The 13075-nt window shown below is 60.5% G+C and overlaps 1 protein-coding gene across 2 annotated transcripts; it reads right to left on the reverse strand.

Moving 5' to 3' along the window:
• On the reverse strand, positions 1–12276 carry PI16 (peptidase inhibitor 16; the record flags this gene model as incomplete). Of its 2 annotated transcripts, none has more annotated exons than XM_079781209.1 (6): positions 1–1674; positions 1844–2518; positions 2991–3079; positions 3362–3471; positions 5574–5795; positions 12106–12276. In XM_079781209.1, 6 exons carry the CDS (start codon positions 12274–12276, stop codon positions 1553–1555), a joined length of 1389 nt encoding a protein of 462 aa, XP_079637335.1. In that variant the 3' UTR covers positions 1–1552. The 2 variants fall into 2 exon arrangements, with proteins under 2 accessions (XP_079637335.1, XP_079637334.1); XM_079781208.1 differs by having other exon boundaries at positions 1844–2521.
• Positions 12277–13075: the final 799 nt, after the last annotated feature.

A 13075-nucleotide genomic window follows, 5' to 3' on the forward strand; every position in this document is an offset into this window, starting at 1 on the left:
GGTTTAGAATAAAAATATTCTAAAGTTGACCTTGGTGATGGCTGCACAACCCTGTGAAGACACTTAAAACCATTGAGTGGTACAATTTAAATGAGTGAATTTCATGTTATGTGAGTTATATCTTAATAGAGATATATGATATCATATTTTTATACATATATGAAAGGCAGGCATCCCTGGCCTGACTTGAATGCTTCCTGTTTAACTGCTGACACTGGCTTTGGCCTGGAGACAGTCGCTCTGCCCCTCCCCAACACCAACACCAGCTTGGCACCAAGTCGCCCTCAGCCACCTACTGTTGCTGGCCCTGCACACACACTTGTGCTTTTCTGCCCGCTGCACTTCTGCACAACCCTGTTGTGCCCCCTGGGGCAGTGTCTGGGACTCGGCCTTTCTCAGGACTCCTCCAGTCACCAGGGCTTGGCTCCATTTCTGGCCATTGTCCCAGATGGACCTGGGGAGCAGCACCCTGAGAAGAGGGTGCATGCCACTCCTTGACCCTGGGCACCGAACCCAACTTGGCCCGACTGGTGAGTCCTGGGGCTGGGAGAGTCAGCCCAGTGCCCTTGGCCCTTTACCCTCCTGCCAGCAACCTGAAGATGTGAGGGGGGTGCTGATATGAAGGAAAGGAAGGGTGCCCCAAAGAACTAAATGGAGTATTTGGGGGTAGAGGGGTGTGAAAGAGAATAGGTGCCACAGGTTGGTAGGGGAGGTGTTGAGCCTCTTCAGTGCCACCTGTCCTCGCAAGCATGGAGACGGGTACCCTTACACAGGCTTTTATTCACAAGTCAGGCGCTGTTTCCCTCTCCTGGTCTCTGCCTGCCCCACCCATAACACCCCACCACGTGGGGCTTGTCCATTTGCCCCTCACACCCACCCCACCCCCGCCAGCTACTTGGCAAGTAGGAAGAGGAAGGCTCTCCGGGAGAACGCCTTCCTGGCAGAGGCAGTCAACCCAGGCCAGGCAGGCAGGGATCTCCCCAGAATCCCCCCTCACCCCTGGACTGACATAGGAGGGGTCCAGGTCAGATATGCAGTCATCAGGCGGCAACCTGAGCTCACCGCCAGCCGGGTAAGATGTCTAAGTGAGGCGCATGCCCTGCAGCCTTCCCTTCCAGAGGGCCTTCAGCCAAGAAGCATTTTATTTGGGGTGCTGGGGACAGGGTGGGGGAGATGGCAGAAGGGCAGCTGACCTCCTCACTCTGGGAAGGCAGGAGGCACCCCGGGGAATAGCCCGGGACTCGGATGTCTCCAGGAAGAGGCCAGGGGGCTGGGAGGGGCCACGGGGTTCCTGGAGAGCCCCGAGATCTGTCCCTAGAACGGCAGGGCCACAGCCGCGGGAAGACTGCTCAGTCTGCAGCTAGCTGGGGGGCGGGCCACCCGAGGCAGAGGCGCTCCTGGGACAGGGCCAGAAGCTGGGTTGGAGGCGGCTGCTGGGCCACAGAGCAGGACCTGCCTGGGAAGATGTGGCCTCTTACTTGGAGGAGGAGGATCCGGAGTAGGCATGAGGCCAGGGTCCCCGCACCAGGCCTTGCCTTTGAGTAGTGACCCCTCAGAAGATTCCAGCCAACACCAGGGGAGGCAGTAGCAGCAGAGCCAGAAGAGGGCCCCAGATGTGACCAGAGCCGGAGGCCAGCTCTGAATAGACTTCAGGCCGTTCAGGGTCCTCTGCACCTGTAGGAAGGGAAAAGGTTTTTGCCTCGGCCTGGAGACAGCTCTGCCTGAACTGTCTCCAGGTGGGGGAGCAGCAGCCAGGAGGCAGCTCCTACTCAGAGGGTACAGGTCCCTCATGGTGGCCATCTGGACTCAGGAAGGAAGGTAGGACGGACACTACAGGCCTTACCTGGCAAGGACGACTGCAGGGCCAGGGTCCGCCCGCCCGTGGCATTAGCGGTGGCAGCTGTATTGGGGAAGTTGGGCAGGGACTTGGAGATGTGGTCCGTGTGGTCCAGCGTGGCCGGCAGCTTATCTGGCTCCTCCTGGGCTGGAGAAACTGAGGCCGAGACCTCACTGGACGAAGGCAACTTGGCCTCAGCCTTGCCCTCCTCCTGGGAGTGGGGTAGCAGCCCTTGTGTCCCTGTCGGGGACGCCTGGAGGTGCGGAGAGTTCTCTGGGCTCTTGGAGGGCATTCTTGTCTTGCTGGCCTCTTGGTCCACCCCTTTTGAGGTGGGATCATGGGTCGATTTGGGGGAGGTAGCTGTTCCCTCATCCAAGGAGAGCGGGCTGTGAGTTTCCAAAATCGAAAGGAACTCAGTTGTTGAGGAAGGTGGAGCCTCAGTTGCCATGGAGGATGGGCCTTCCGTTGCTAAGGAAGAGGGGGCCTTGGTCTCTATAGTAGGTAGAGCCTTGGTTGCCAGGGGCCCTGAGACCTCTGTTACCAAGAAGGATGAAGTTTCTGTTGTCAGGGAAGAGGCGATGCCCCCTTTCCTAGAGCCTGAGGCTTCAGTTGCCAGGGAAGATGAGGTCTCAGTTACCAGGTGAGGCAACTCCTGAGCCTCCTCTGGGCTGCTCATGGGTTCTGCTGAGAGAGACAAGGCCTGGCATTAGTGCTCCAAGCAGGACCCCGTATCCCTTTGATAATAAATGTTACTTCTTGTGATGGACACGGCTGCTCCTCCACCACCTCCTTGTCCAAGTCTTCCTCTCTCTGAGCTCGCATTTCCAGTTTTCAGCTGGACCCCAGTTCCTAACACGCCCACCAACCGGCCTGCCCACCTGGCTTTTCCCATCTGCCCCCCCCTCCCCCTTTCCCCTTATGGGCGCTACCCTCTGCTGCGAGGGTTGAAATCCGGTCACTTGGAATGAGAGGGCGCCCGAGTGGCTGCGCAAGGAGGGCAAAACGGGCTTGGGAGCTTGGGAACCCGGATGGGGTGGGACGGCCAAAGGCCCCTGGAGGTCGCGTCCCGCTGGGCCCCTCCACAGTCCAGGCACTGCTCCGGGGCGTCCCTTCCCTCTCCTCCCTCTCCCTCCCCACCCCACCCCAGACTCACCACAGAGGGAATTTTCACAGCGGTACCCGGAGGGACATTGGGAACACGGAGTCCCCTCCTGGTAGGGCCTGTGCCCCTTCACGTTCCCCCTGCAGGAGGCGAGGAGGATGCTGGGGGTCGGGGGGTCCCTGGCAACCCCTGACCCTAGCCCTTATATACACACACACACACCTAGACCGGAAGTGCCCCAGGCTCTTCTTACTTGCCCCAACTAATTGGCTGGATCAGTGAGAGCAGACTTCTAGGTGCCCGCACAGCGCCCCCAGGGGCATATAGGGCCTGGGCTCCAGATTACCCCCTCCCACCGCCTTAGACTGCGTCCAACCCAGCCCTCTTGGCTCTGCCCGCCCGATCGGCTCCCTCGGACTCACGGGGGCTCATAGTTGCAAACCAGTAAATGGATATTGGTCTCCTCAACGCCCTGGAGCTTCTCACAGAAGTGGGAGCCACAGCCAATCCTCTCTGTCTTGGCCCAGACCACCTGAAGGAGGGCAAAACCAAGTTTAGCGTGGATGGGGCAGGCCCTGGCTGGAGTCTCTCTGACCAGCCTCTGCAGGTGGGGAGAGGAGCCATCCTTGCAGCCTGGAAGATCCAAGCCCCTGAGGACCTGCAGCTGAAGGACAAACTCTGAACAGGGGGACAGGGAAGGGTGGGTGCTGGGTTTGTCCTGAGCAGACTACTCTCCCCTGCCAACCACTATTTCACCGGCCTCTCTCCCTCTGAAAACCATCCCTTTTGATATACCCTCATGCATTCTTCCTGTGGGCTGTTCCCAGAGGCTCTTGCTTTTTTAAACAAGGGGTCTATCCAAAGGAATTGATTTCAAGTGGGAGAATCTTAAACTCAGCAACAAGCAAACTCCAAGGAAAGACACAGGAGAAGCCATCTGGGAAGTGGGACTTGCCCCAAATCACAAGGAAGCAGGGACCTGCCATCTCTAAGTAGGGGTCTCCTGGCTGCTAGGAGCTCTGCCTCGAGTATAAAATTTAAGAAGTCAAAACAGTCTTTGGGCGGAGACCGGCTATTTCTAGGCCTCGTCTGCCCAGGAGCCACTCAAACAGGCCGGTTTTTGCTGTGAGTTCTGGCTCTGACTGTTGATTCTGCACACCCTCCCAGGACTGGGGTCTCTGCTTAAATCAGCTGAAGGTCCGCCAGGTACCACTGCTGAGCATCTCCCAGGCAGAAATGAGCAAGTGCACGTGCACTCAGCCCCAGAGAACGCTGGGGTGGAGGTGGGGTGGACCCACTTGTGCTGGGCACCGACAGCAATCCCTGTGGAGGATGGGGGGCGGGGGGCAGGGGGTGGGGCGGGGTACAGAGGGAGGGCTGCTGCACCCTCATAACTTCCTGATCTAGGTGGGTGATGTTGGGATTTCCTGCCCTAAAGATTAGCACTAAAAATACCACTCAAATGAGGCACTGGAAAATGGAATTGGTGGATATGGGTGGGAAGATGGTTGGTTTATTTTTGTCTTTTAAAAAAAAACTTGTCTTTGTGTTATTGTTGAACAACAAATAAGCATTGGGAGGAGGAAAAAGAGAATTCAGGAACCTAATGTTACTCCCCCCAACACACACCCTTACACCTCTTATCTGCAAACTCAAACTTTCAAAATGCAGTGAGAATCCATAAGCAAAAAGTGACTGTGAGTGGCAGGGACAAGCTCTCAGAGGCTCCCGAAACCTTCCCTCCATGACAATTGGCTCTTATTTGCGTAGTTTTTAAAAGCAAAAGAAAATTTAAACAACAAAATTATGTGTTTGCTTTTTTTTTTTTTGTCTTTGGCAGATTAGAAGTAGCAACTTAGACACCATGAGAAATGACAAAAGAGGGACAGTGAGCGGGAAGACAGAAGTGGGGGTCCTTGCTGCTGGGGCACAGCTCTGTGGCCGAGGCCGGAGGCCTGGCTGTTTCCAGCTTGGCCGGGATCGCCTGTGCAGTCCCTACCGGGCAGACACGGGCTCCAAGACACCGAACTTCGGTCCGTTCAGCACCGGGAGGCCGAGGGGCGGCCTCGGTTTTCAGATTGTGGTTTTGTTTTTTGGGTTTTTTTAAATATATTTTATTGATTTTTTTGACAGAGAGGAAGGGAGAGGGATAGAGAGTTAGAAACATCAATAGAGAGTTAGAAACATCGATCAGCTGTCTCCTGCACACCTCCCACTGGGGATGTGCCCGCAACCAAGGTACATGCCCTTGACCGGAATCGAACCTGGGACCCTTGAGTCCGCAGGCCGACGCTCTAACCACTGAGCCAAACCGGTTCTGGCGAGATTGTGGTTTTTATAGAGTAAACTGAAAATGGTTTAGTCAGTGTGAGAAGCAGACTTCGTCAGGTCTGGACAGTCATCAATAACTGTGGAAGGACGACTTTTATGAAGGATCTCAGGGGGCTTGGAGTGTGGACTAAGGCACTGGGGAGGGGCGGGGGTGATGGAACAGGTGGTCCCGCCCCGCCCACTGCCCACGAGGCCCCGCCCATTGTCCGTGAGGCCCCGCCCACTGTCCGTGAGGCCCCGCCCATCGCCAGTTGCCCCGCCCGTTGCCCCGCCCGTCGCCCGGCCCGCCCTCCGGCCTCGCACCTGCGTGTAGTGGCCGCACATCTGGCCCCGCGCGCAGGTGGCGGCGCTGAAGTTGTAGTGCTCGCGCTCCACGTGCCACTCCCTCACGGCCAGCGGCACGTCCACGCCCTCGTCCATGATGGCGAACAGGTTCTCCCCGCGCCGCCCGCGCTCCTTGTTGTGGCCCCACACGCACTGCTGGGCGTAGGCCTTGGCGAAGGCGGCCAGCTCCGCGTCCCAGCTCTGCGGGAGGAAGGCGAGGACGCCCCGGCTCAGCGGAGGCGGAGGGGCCCGGAGAGCGAGGGGAGGGGGCCCACGATCCCGGAGAAGCAGAAGGCTGGGGGTTCCCTGGGGCCCTGGAGACCGGAGGCCCGCCCCGCCGTGCTGGGTGACTCTTGGCTGGGGTCGGGCCCAGGTCTGGCTCCGGTGGCTCCTGTGGGGCGGTGAGTGCCGGATTGGCTAAGCTTGGGACCACTCACCAGCTGTGTGATTTGGGCCGATCGCCTAGTCTTTCTGAATTTCATAGGGTGTTGGGCACGGAAATGCGGTCATGTTTGGGACCGTGCTCTTATTAATTAATATTAATATCCCAAGTGAAACTTGGCAGCGATGCCCCTGCCTACCTCCCAGGCTGCCTGAACTGCTCGGAAGACCACAGGGTGCCCAGTGTGGAGTGACTCTCACCGGGAGGCCTCTCTCAGAGCCCTGGTCGCCCAAAGGATGTCCCCTCCCAAAGGCAGGGCTCCCCATGGGGCCCTCGGGGTGACAGCGGGAGGAGGGCCTCTGAGGTTCCCTGTCCCTTGCTGGGGGCACAGGCGCAGAGCGGGTGGGAAGAGGGATTAACAAGGCATCTGACCAAAGGGTTGAGGAGGGAGGCCTGGATCCCATTAAACTTCCTCTGGCTTCTCCTGGAAACCATTGCCTGGCCCAAACTCTTGCCCCACCCTCCGGGGACCATCCAGCTGTGGGAGCCAGGCAGCCCATAAAGCACCAAGAGCTCGGCGGCTCTAAGGAGAGGGGGCTGTGTGCTCACACGGTTCTCCGTAGCCGCCGGGCGGGATGCGGGGGGGAGGTGGATGGGAGCACTGGGCTGGGACAGCCCGGCCGCGTGACTGGGTGAGTCCCTTCCCTCTGGGACTTTAGTCTCAGATCCCTGGTCCCTGAGGTCCTCTCAGCTCTGGCAGGAGTGGGAGGCAGGGAGTGGTGAAGGGGCAGGGTGCTGGGGACAAGGACCAGGGCGCCTGGGATGGCCGGCTGGACTGCAGACTAGACTGTGAGCTCCTTCAGGTGGGCAATGACGCGTCCCCACGTCTGGCTCAGGGCTGGCACAGCAGGTGCACAGCAGGTGTCTGTCAGCTGGGGATGACTGAGACAGGTCCCTGCTTAAAGCAGTCTCTGCTGCAGAGCCCACTCGTTTCCATTCTCACCAGAGGCCTGGAGTCCCACCATGGAGAGTCACTGCTCTGGGTCCGAAGGCTTCTCAGTGGTCCAGAGACCCCTGGGGAGTTTCGGGAGTCACAGCACCCACCCCCACTGGCCACATGGTCATCATGTGGAAACCAGTCCATTCACTCACTCACTCACTCAACAGTCTTGGGCACCGTGCCGGCCCCGAGGCAACAACAAGGACCAAGAAGCCCAAATTCACATCGTCATAAGCCACTAATGGCCACCACGTGGTAAATGACAGATACACAGAGGGCCAGTTAGCCCAACGCAAGATGAGGCCTTGGCCTGTGGAGAGGGAGGAGCATCCCGAGAGGAAGGCGGGGCATGAGCAGAGGCAGGGAGGTGAGGGCAGAGGCAGGGAGGTGAGGGCAGAGGCAGGGAGGTGAGGGCAGAGGCAGGGAGGTGAGGGGCAGAGGCAGGGAGGTGAGGGGCAGAGGCAGGGTGGTGAGGGCAGAGGCAGGGAGGTGAGGGCAGAGGCAGGGAGGTGAGGGGCAGAGGCAGGGAGGTGAGGGCAGAGGCAGGGAGGTGAGGGCAGAGGCAGGGAGGTGAGGGCAGAGGCAGGGAGGTGAGGGGCAGAGGCAGGGTGGTGAGGGCAGAGGCAGGGAGGTGAGGGCAGAGGCAGGGAGGTGAGGGGCAGAGGCAGGGAGGTGAGGGCAGAGGCAGGGAGGTGAGGGCAGAGGCAGGGAGGTGAGGGCAGAGGCAGGGAGGTGAGGGGCAGAGGCAGGGAGGTGAGGGCAGAGGCAGGGAGGTGAGGGGCAGAGGCAGGGAGGTGAGGGCAGAGGCAGGGAGGTGAGGGCAGAGGCAGGGAGGTGAGGGGCGGAGGCAGGGAGGTGAGGGGCAGAGGCAGGGAGGGGCAGAGGCAGGGAGGTGAGGGGCAGAGGCAGGGAGGTGAGGGGCAGAGGCAGGGAGGTGAGGGCAGAGGCAGGGAGGTGAGGGGCGGAGGCAGGGAGGTGAGGGGCAGAGGCAGGGAGGTGAGGGCAGAGGCAGGGAGGGGCAGAGGCAGGGAGGTGAGGGGCAGAGGCAGGGAGGTGAGGGGCAGAGGCAGGGAGGTGAGGGCAGAGGCAGGGAGGTGAGGGGCGGAGGCAGGGAGGTGAGGGGCAGAGGCAGGGAGGTGAGGGCAGAGGCAGGGAGGGGCAGAGGCAGGGAGGTGAGGGCAGAGGCAGGGAGGTGAGGGGCAGAGGCAGGGAGGGGCAGAGGCAGGGAGGTGAGGGGCAGAGGCAGGGAGGTGAGGGGCAGAGGCAGGGAGGTGAGGGCAGAGGCAGGGAGGTGAGGGGCGGAGGCAGGGAGGTGAGGGGCAGAGGCAGGGAGGTGAGGGCAGAGGCAGGGAGGGGCAGAGGCAGGGAGGTGAGGGGCAGAGGCAGGGAGGTGAGGGCAGAGGCAGGGAGGTGAGGGGCAGAGGCAGGGAGGGGCAGAGGCAGGGAGGGGCAGAGGCAGGGAGGGGCGGAGGCAGGGAGGGGCAGAGGCAGGGAGGTGAGGGCAGAGGCAGGGAGGTGAGAGCAGAGGCAGGGAGGTGAGGGGCAGAGGCAGGGAGGTGAGGGGCGGAGGCAGGGAGGTGAGGGCAGAGGCAGGGAGGTGAGGGGCAGAGGCAGGGAGGTGAGGGCAGAGGCAGGGAGGTGAGGGCAGAGGCAGGGAGGTGAGGGGCGGAGGCAGGGAGGTGAGGGCAGAGGCAGGGAGGTGAGAGCAGAGGCAGGGAGGTGAGGGGCAGAGGCAGGGAGGTGAGGGGCGGAGGCAGGGAGGTGAGGGGCAGAGGCAGGGAGGTGAGGGCAGAGGCAGGGAGGTGAGGGGCAGAGGCAGGGAGGTGAGGGCAGAGGCAGGGAGGGGCAGAGGCAGGGAGGTGAGGGGCAGAGGCAGGGAGGTGAGGGCAGAGGCAGGGAGGGGCAGAGGCAGGGAGGTGAGGGGCGGAGGCAGGGAGGTGAGGGCAGAGGCAGGGAGGTGAGGGGCAGAGGCAGGGAGGTGAGGGCAGAGGCAGGGAGGTGAGGGGCGGAGGCAGGGAGGTGAGGGGCGGAGGCAGGGAGGTGAGGGCAGAGGCAGGGAGGTGAGAGCAGAGGCAGGGAGGTGAGGGGCGGAGGCAGGGAGGGGCAGAGGCAGGGAGGTGAGGACAGAGGCAGGGAGGTGAGAGCAGAGGCAGGGAGGTGAGGGGCGGAGGCAGGGAGGTGAGGGCAGAGGCAGGGAGGTGAGGGCAGAGGCAGGGAGGTGAGGGGCGGAGGCAGGGAGGTGAGGGGCGGAGGCAGGGAGGTGAGGGCAGAGGCAGGGAGGTGAGGGCAGAGGCAGGGAGGTGAGGGGCAGAGGTAAGGAGGTGAGGGGCAGAGGCAGGGAGGTGAGGGGCAGAGGCAGGGAGGTGAGGGGCAGAGGCAGGGAGGGGCAGAGGCAGGGAGGGGCAGAGGCAGGGAGGTGAGGGCAGAGGCAGGGAGGTGAGGGGCAGAGGCAGGGAGGTGAGGGCAGAGGCAGGGAGGTGAGGGGCAGAGGCAGGGAGGGGCAGAGGCAGGGAGGTGAGGGGCAGAGGCAGGGAGGTGAGGGGCAGAGGTAAGGAGGTGAGGGGCAGAGGCAGGGAGGCTGGGGAGAGACAAGCAGTGCGGTTCCGGAAGGAGAACGTGGGCAGGAGCGGAGGCTAGTGGGCAGACAGGGGCAGACACAGAGAGCCTCCTCAGGGCTGGAGCTCTGTCCTGGGCACTAGGAGCCAGTGGGGCTTGGAGCAGCTCAGGCCTGTGTGGGGCCGTTCAGGCTGGCAGTGCAGCCAGGGCCTGGGGGAGCAGGAGCGGCTGTCTAGGAGTCCTGGGAGAAGAAATGGAAGACTGAATCAGGTTGTGCCAAAGAGACTGGGGGAGGAGGTAGGATTCAAGGAAAACGGAACCTTCTGGGTGGTAAAGATGGTGGTGATTAGATGTGGAGGCTGAGGGAGAGAGGAGTCCACAATAACCCCCACCTGCCTCACCCACGGCCATTCCCTTTTGTTCATCAAACACTTACTGAGAACTTACTAATTGTGCTTTCCACATGCTTACTCATTTAGTCCTTACAACCACTCTACAAGGGAATGGTTATATTCTCATCCCCAATTTACAGATGAGGAGGTTTGAGGCACAGAGAGGCTAAGTAACTTGGCTGAGGTCACACAGCTAATAAATGACAAAGTTAAAATTTGAGCCTGGCTGGCGTGGCTCAGTGGCTGAGCATCGACCTGTGAACCAGGAGGACATCATTCAATTCCTGGTCGGGGCTCATGCCTGGGTAGCAGGCTCCATCTTTCATTGTGGGGCATTCAGGAGGCAGCCGATCAATAATTCTCTCTAATCATTGATGTTTCTCTCTCCCTTTCCCTCTCTCTCTCTCTCTCTCTCTCTCTCTCTCTCCTCCCTTCTTCTCTAAAATCAATAAAAATATATTTTAAAAAAAAGATTTGAACGCAGGCCTTCTGGCTCCAGAGTCTGCATTTACTGCTGCAGAGGCTGCGCCTGAGCCTTGTGCCCCGGCAATGCCCAAACTGCTTGCAGGAATGTTGCCCCCCCCCCCCCAGGCCCATCTCTGTAGGCAAAGCAGCTCTCAGCCGGCATAGCCCCAGCCTCAGCCAGCAAGGCTATGGGGCACTAAGGCTCTACAGATGGGGAAACTGAGGCCCAGCGATGGATTCCGGGGCTCAGTCAGAGCTGTTGGCAGAGCGGTACCGGCCCTGGTTTGTGTCTCAGTCCCTGGCTGCCCAGCCGACAGGGCTGGAACGGCGGTGCTGGGTGTGTCTGTAGAGCCCCTCCAGATCCTTCTCCTGTGCCACCCTGTCGGGCCCTCTGGGCAGGGTTGCCAGCCCCTCGTGACCGATCAGGAAACAGGCCTTTGACGGTAAAGGGGCCACCGGAGTCACTTCGCCAGGTTGGACTCGACCGTTAACACTCCGGTCGCGGACCTCCAGGCTGCTGCTGTGGTCCCCGGTGTGACCTTGCTCTCAGGCACCAGTTGTGGCTCCCGGGACACTGCTCATCAGCCCTCCAGGCCGCCTGAGGGTGGCGGGACGGAATGGCCAGGCTAGTCCTCAGGGAGAGCAGGAGGGGGTGAAATTCTCACTTCATCTCTTCTAATCCTGTCGGTGAACACCCGGCCCTAACTCTGCCATCAGATAACCCGCCCGCTGGGACAGTGCAACCACCACCCTGAGTGGCTCTGTCGCCCGCAGGCTGTCCGTGTATGTTTACCAAATCAGCACGTGTTGCCACCTGTGTATAACAGTATTTTTTACATCTTTAAACTTCATGTAAATATATCCTACTATATATGTATTTGAGATTTCTTTCTTTTTTTTGTTAATCCTCACCGGAGGATATTTTTCCATTGATTTTTAAAGAGAGTGGAAGGGAGGGGGAGAGCCAGGGAGAGAGAAACATCGATGTGAGAGAGACATACCAACTGGTTGCCTCCCGCACGTGTCCCGACTGGGGCCGGGGATCAAGCCTGCAACTCAGGTAGGTGCCCTGGACCGGAATCAACCCGAGACCCTTCAGCCTGTGGGCCCACACTCTAACCACTGAGCCAAACTGGCTAGGGCTGAGGTTTCATTTTTACCCCAACTCAAAATTACATCTCCGAGACTCAGCCCATGTTGATACACGTGTGACTCCGGTTATGACCTCGCTTTACAGACGAGAAACTGCGGGTCCTTCCGGGGTTAAGGGACTCACCCAGAGTCACGGGTCTCGCAGGTGCCGGACAGAATGCTCCCTGCCTGCTTCCCCTCCTGCTCAGGCGCCCGGCCCGTCCTGCTGCCGTTTCCTCTCCTCCCCTCCTTGGAAGGCATCTAAAGACCGTTGTCACCAAGGTGTCCCCCTCCCAGCGGCACATGCATTTCAGGAAGTGCTGGGAAAGGGCCACGGGAGGGGAGCTGGGGCACCCAGGCCTGGCCCTGTCAGCCCCTGGAGGCCCCCGTCCCCCTAAGCCTGCTTCCTCGTCGTATAGTGGGGCTGCTATGGGGACCTGGGAGTCACATAATTTCAGAGACTCTGTCCTTGGCTGGAGAGGTGAGCCCCTGAGACAGCGTTGGCTAAGGGATGGGAGGGTTGGTGGGGGGCCCGGCCCAGCACCCCTTCAGTCCTAGCAGGTGAGCGCCTCCGCCCACACTCACCATTCGCAGCATGTTGGCGGCGGCTGGGGACGCCTGGGCCCGGTAGAGGTTGTGCAGGTCCACCATCACACGTCTCTCCTCATCACTGAGGGCTCTGGCGGGACCCGGGGCGGCCCCCAGCAGGAGCAGTGGCGGGAGCAGAAGCGCCAGGAGGCTGCGGGAGCTGTGCATGGTGGCCAGCCCTCTCTGCCTCTGCCGTCCAGGGGTCTGGCAGCTGGATTTAAAGTCCCTCCCACACAAGCACCACCCTGGCTGGGGCGGCGGGAGGGGCTGTCTGGAGGCCCAGCCGGCTCACACAATGTCTCCGGGAGGGCTGGGTGCTTGGGTCCCGACCAGGGCTGGGTTCACTCCCAGTATTGAGCTCCCCTCAGAGTCCTTGGCAAAAGCCTCCTTTCTCTCAGTAACGGGGGCTCAGGCCAAGAGCCCTGTGAGCGAGCGCCCCAGTCCGGTCCCTCCTGGTGGACAGGTCCTCCAGGGCCCAGAGCACAGCGACCTCTGCCGAGGTCACACCCACTGGGCGCTGAGGACAGAGCAGAGGCAGGGAACCGCACAGACCCACCCCCAGGGGACTGGACGAGAAGAGGGAGGTACAGATAGCTTGGGAAGGACGGAGGAAGACGAGGTGCATTTGGTAAAGGTTGAGCCAAACTAAGTCTGAATCTTGGTTCTGCAACTTTGCTGGCTGTGTTTTTGGCCATTTCCTGAACTGAATCAGTGACAGTAACCATACCTGCCTCACAGGGCTGGCAGGAGGGTTAAATGAGACCGAATACACGTAAAGCACCCAGCACAGTACCTGGCACATAGTAGGCCCTCAGTAACAGTAGACAACAACCACCCACACGGCATGAGCTTGGCCGGCGCCCAGCCCCGTGGGGAGGCAGATGCTTGCTTACTGGAGGAGGGACTGGCCGTTTCCCTCGCCAGCTGTGTCCTGTCGCAGGGCTTTCCATGGGTAAAATGTCGGTTC

The sequence above is a fragment of the Cnephaeus nilssonii genome, assembly GCF_951640355.1.
Source record: "Cnephaeus nilssonii genome assembly, chromosome: 9".
Lineage (NCBI taxonomy): Eukaryota > Metazoa > Chordata > Mammalia > Chiroptera > Vespertilionidae > Cnephaeus > Cnephaeus nilssonii.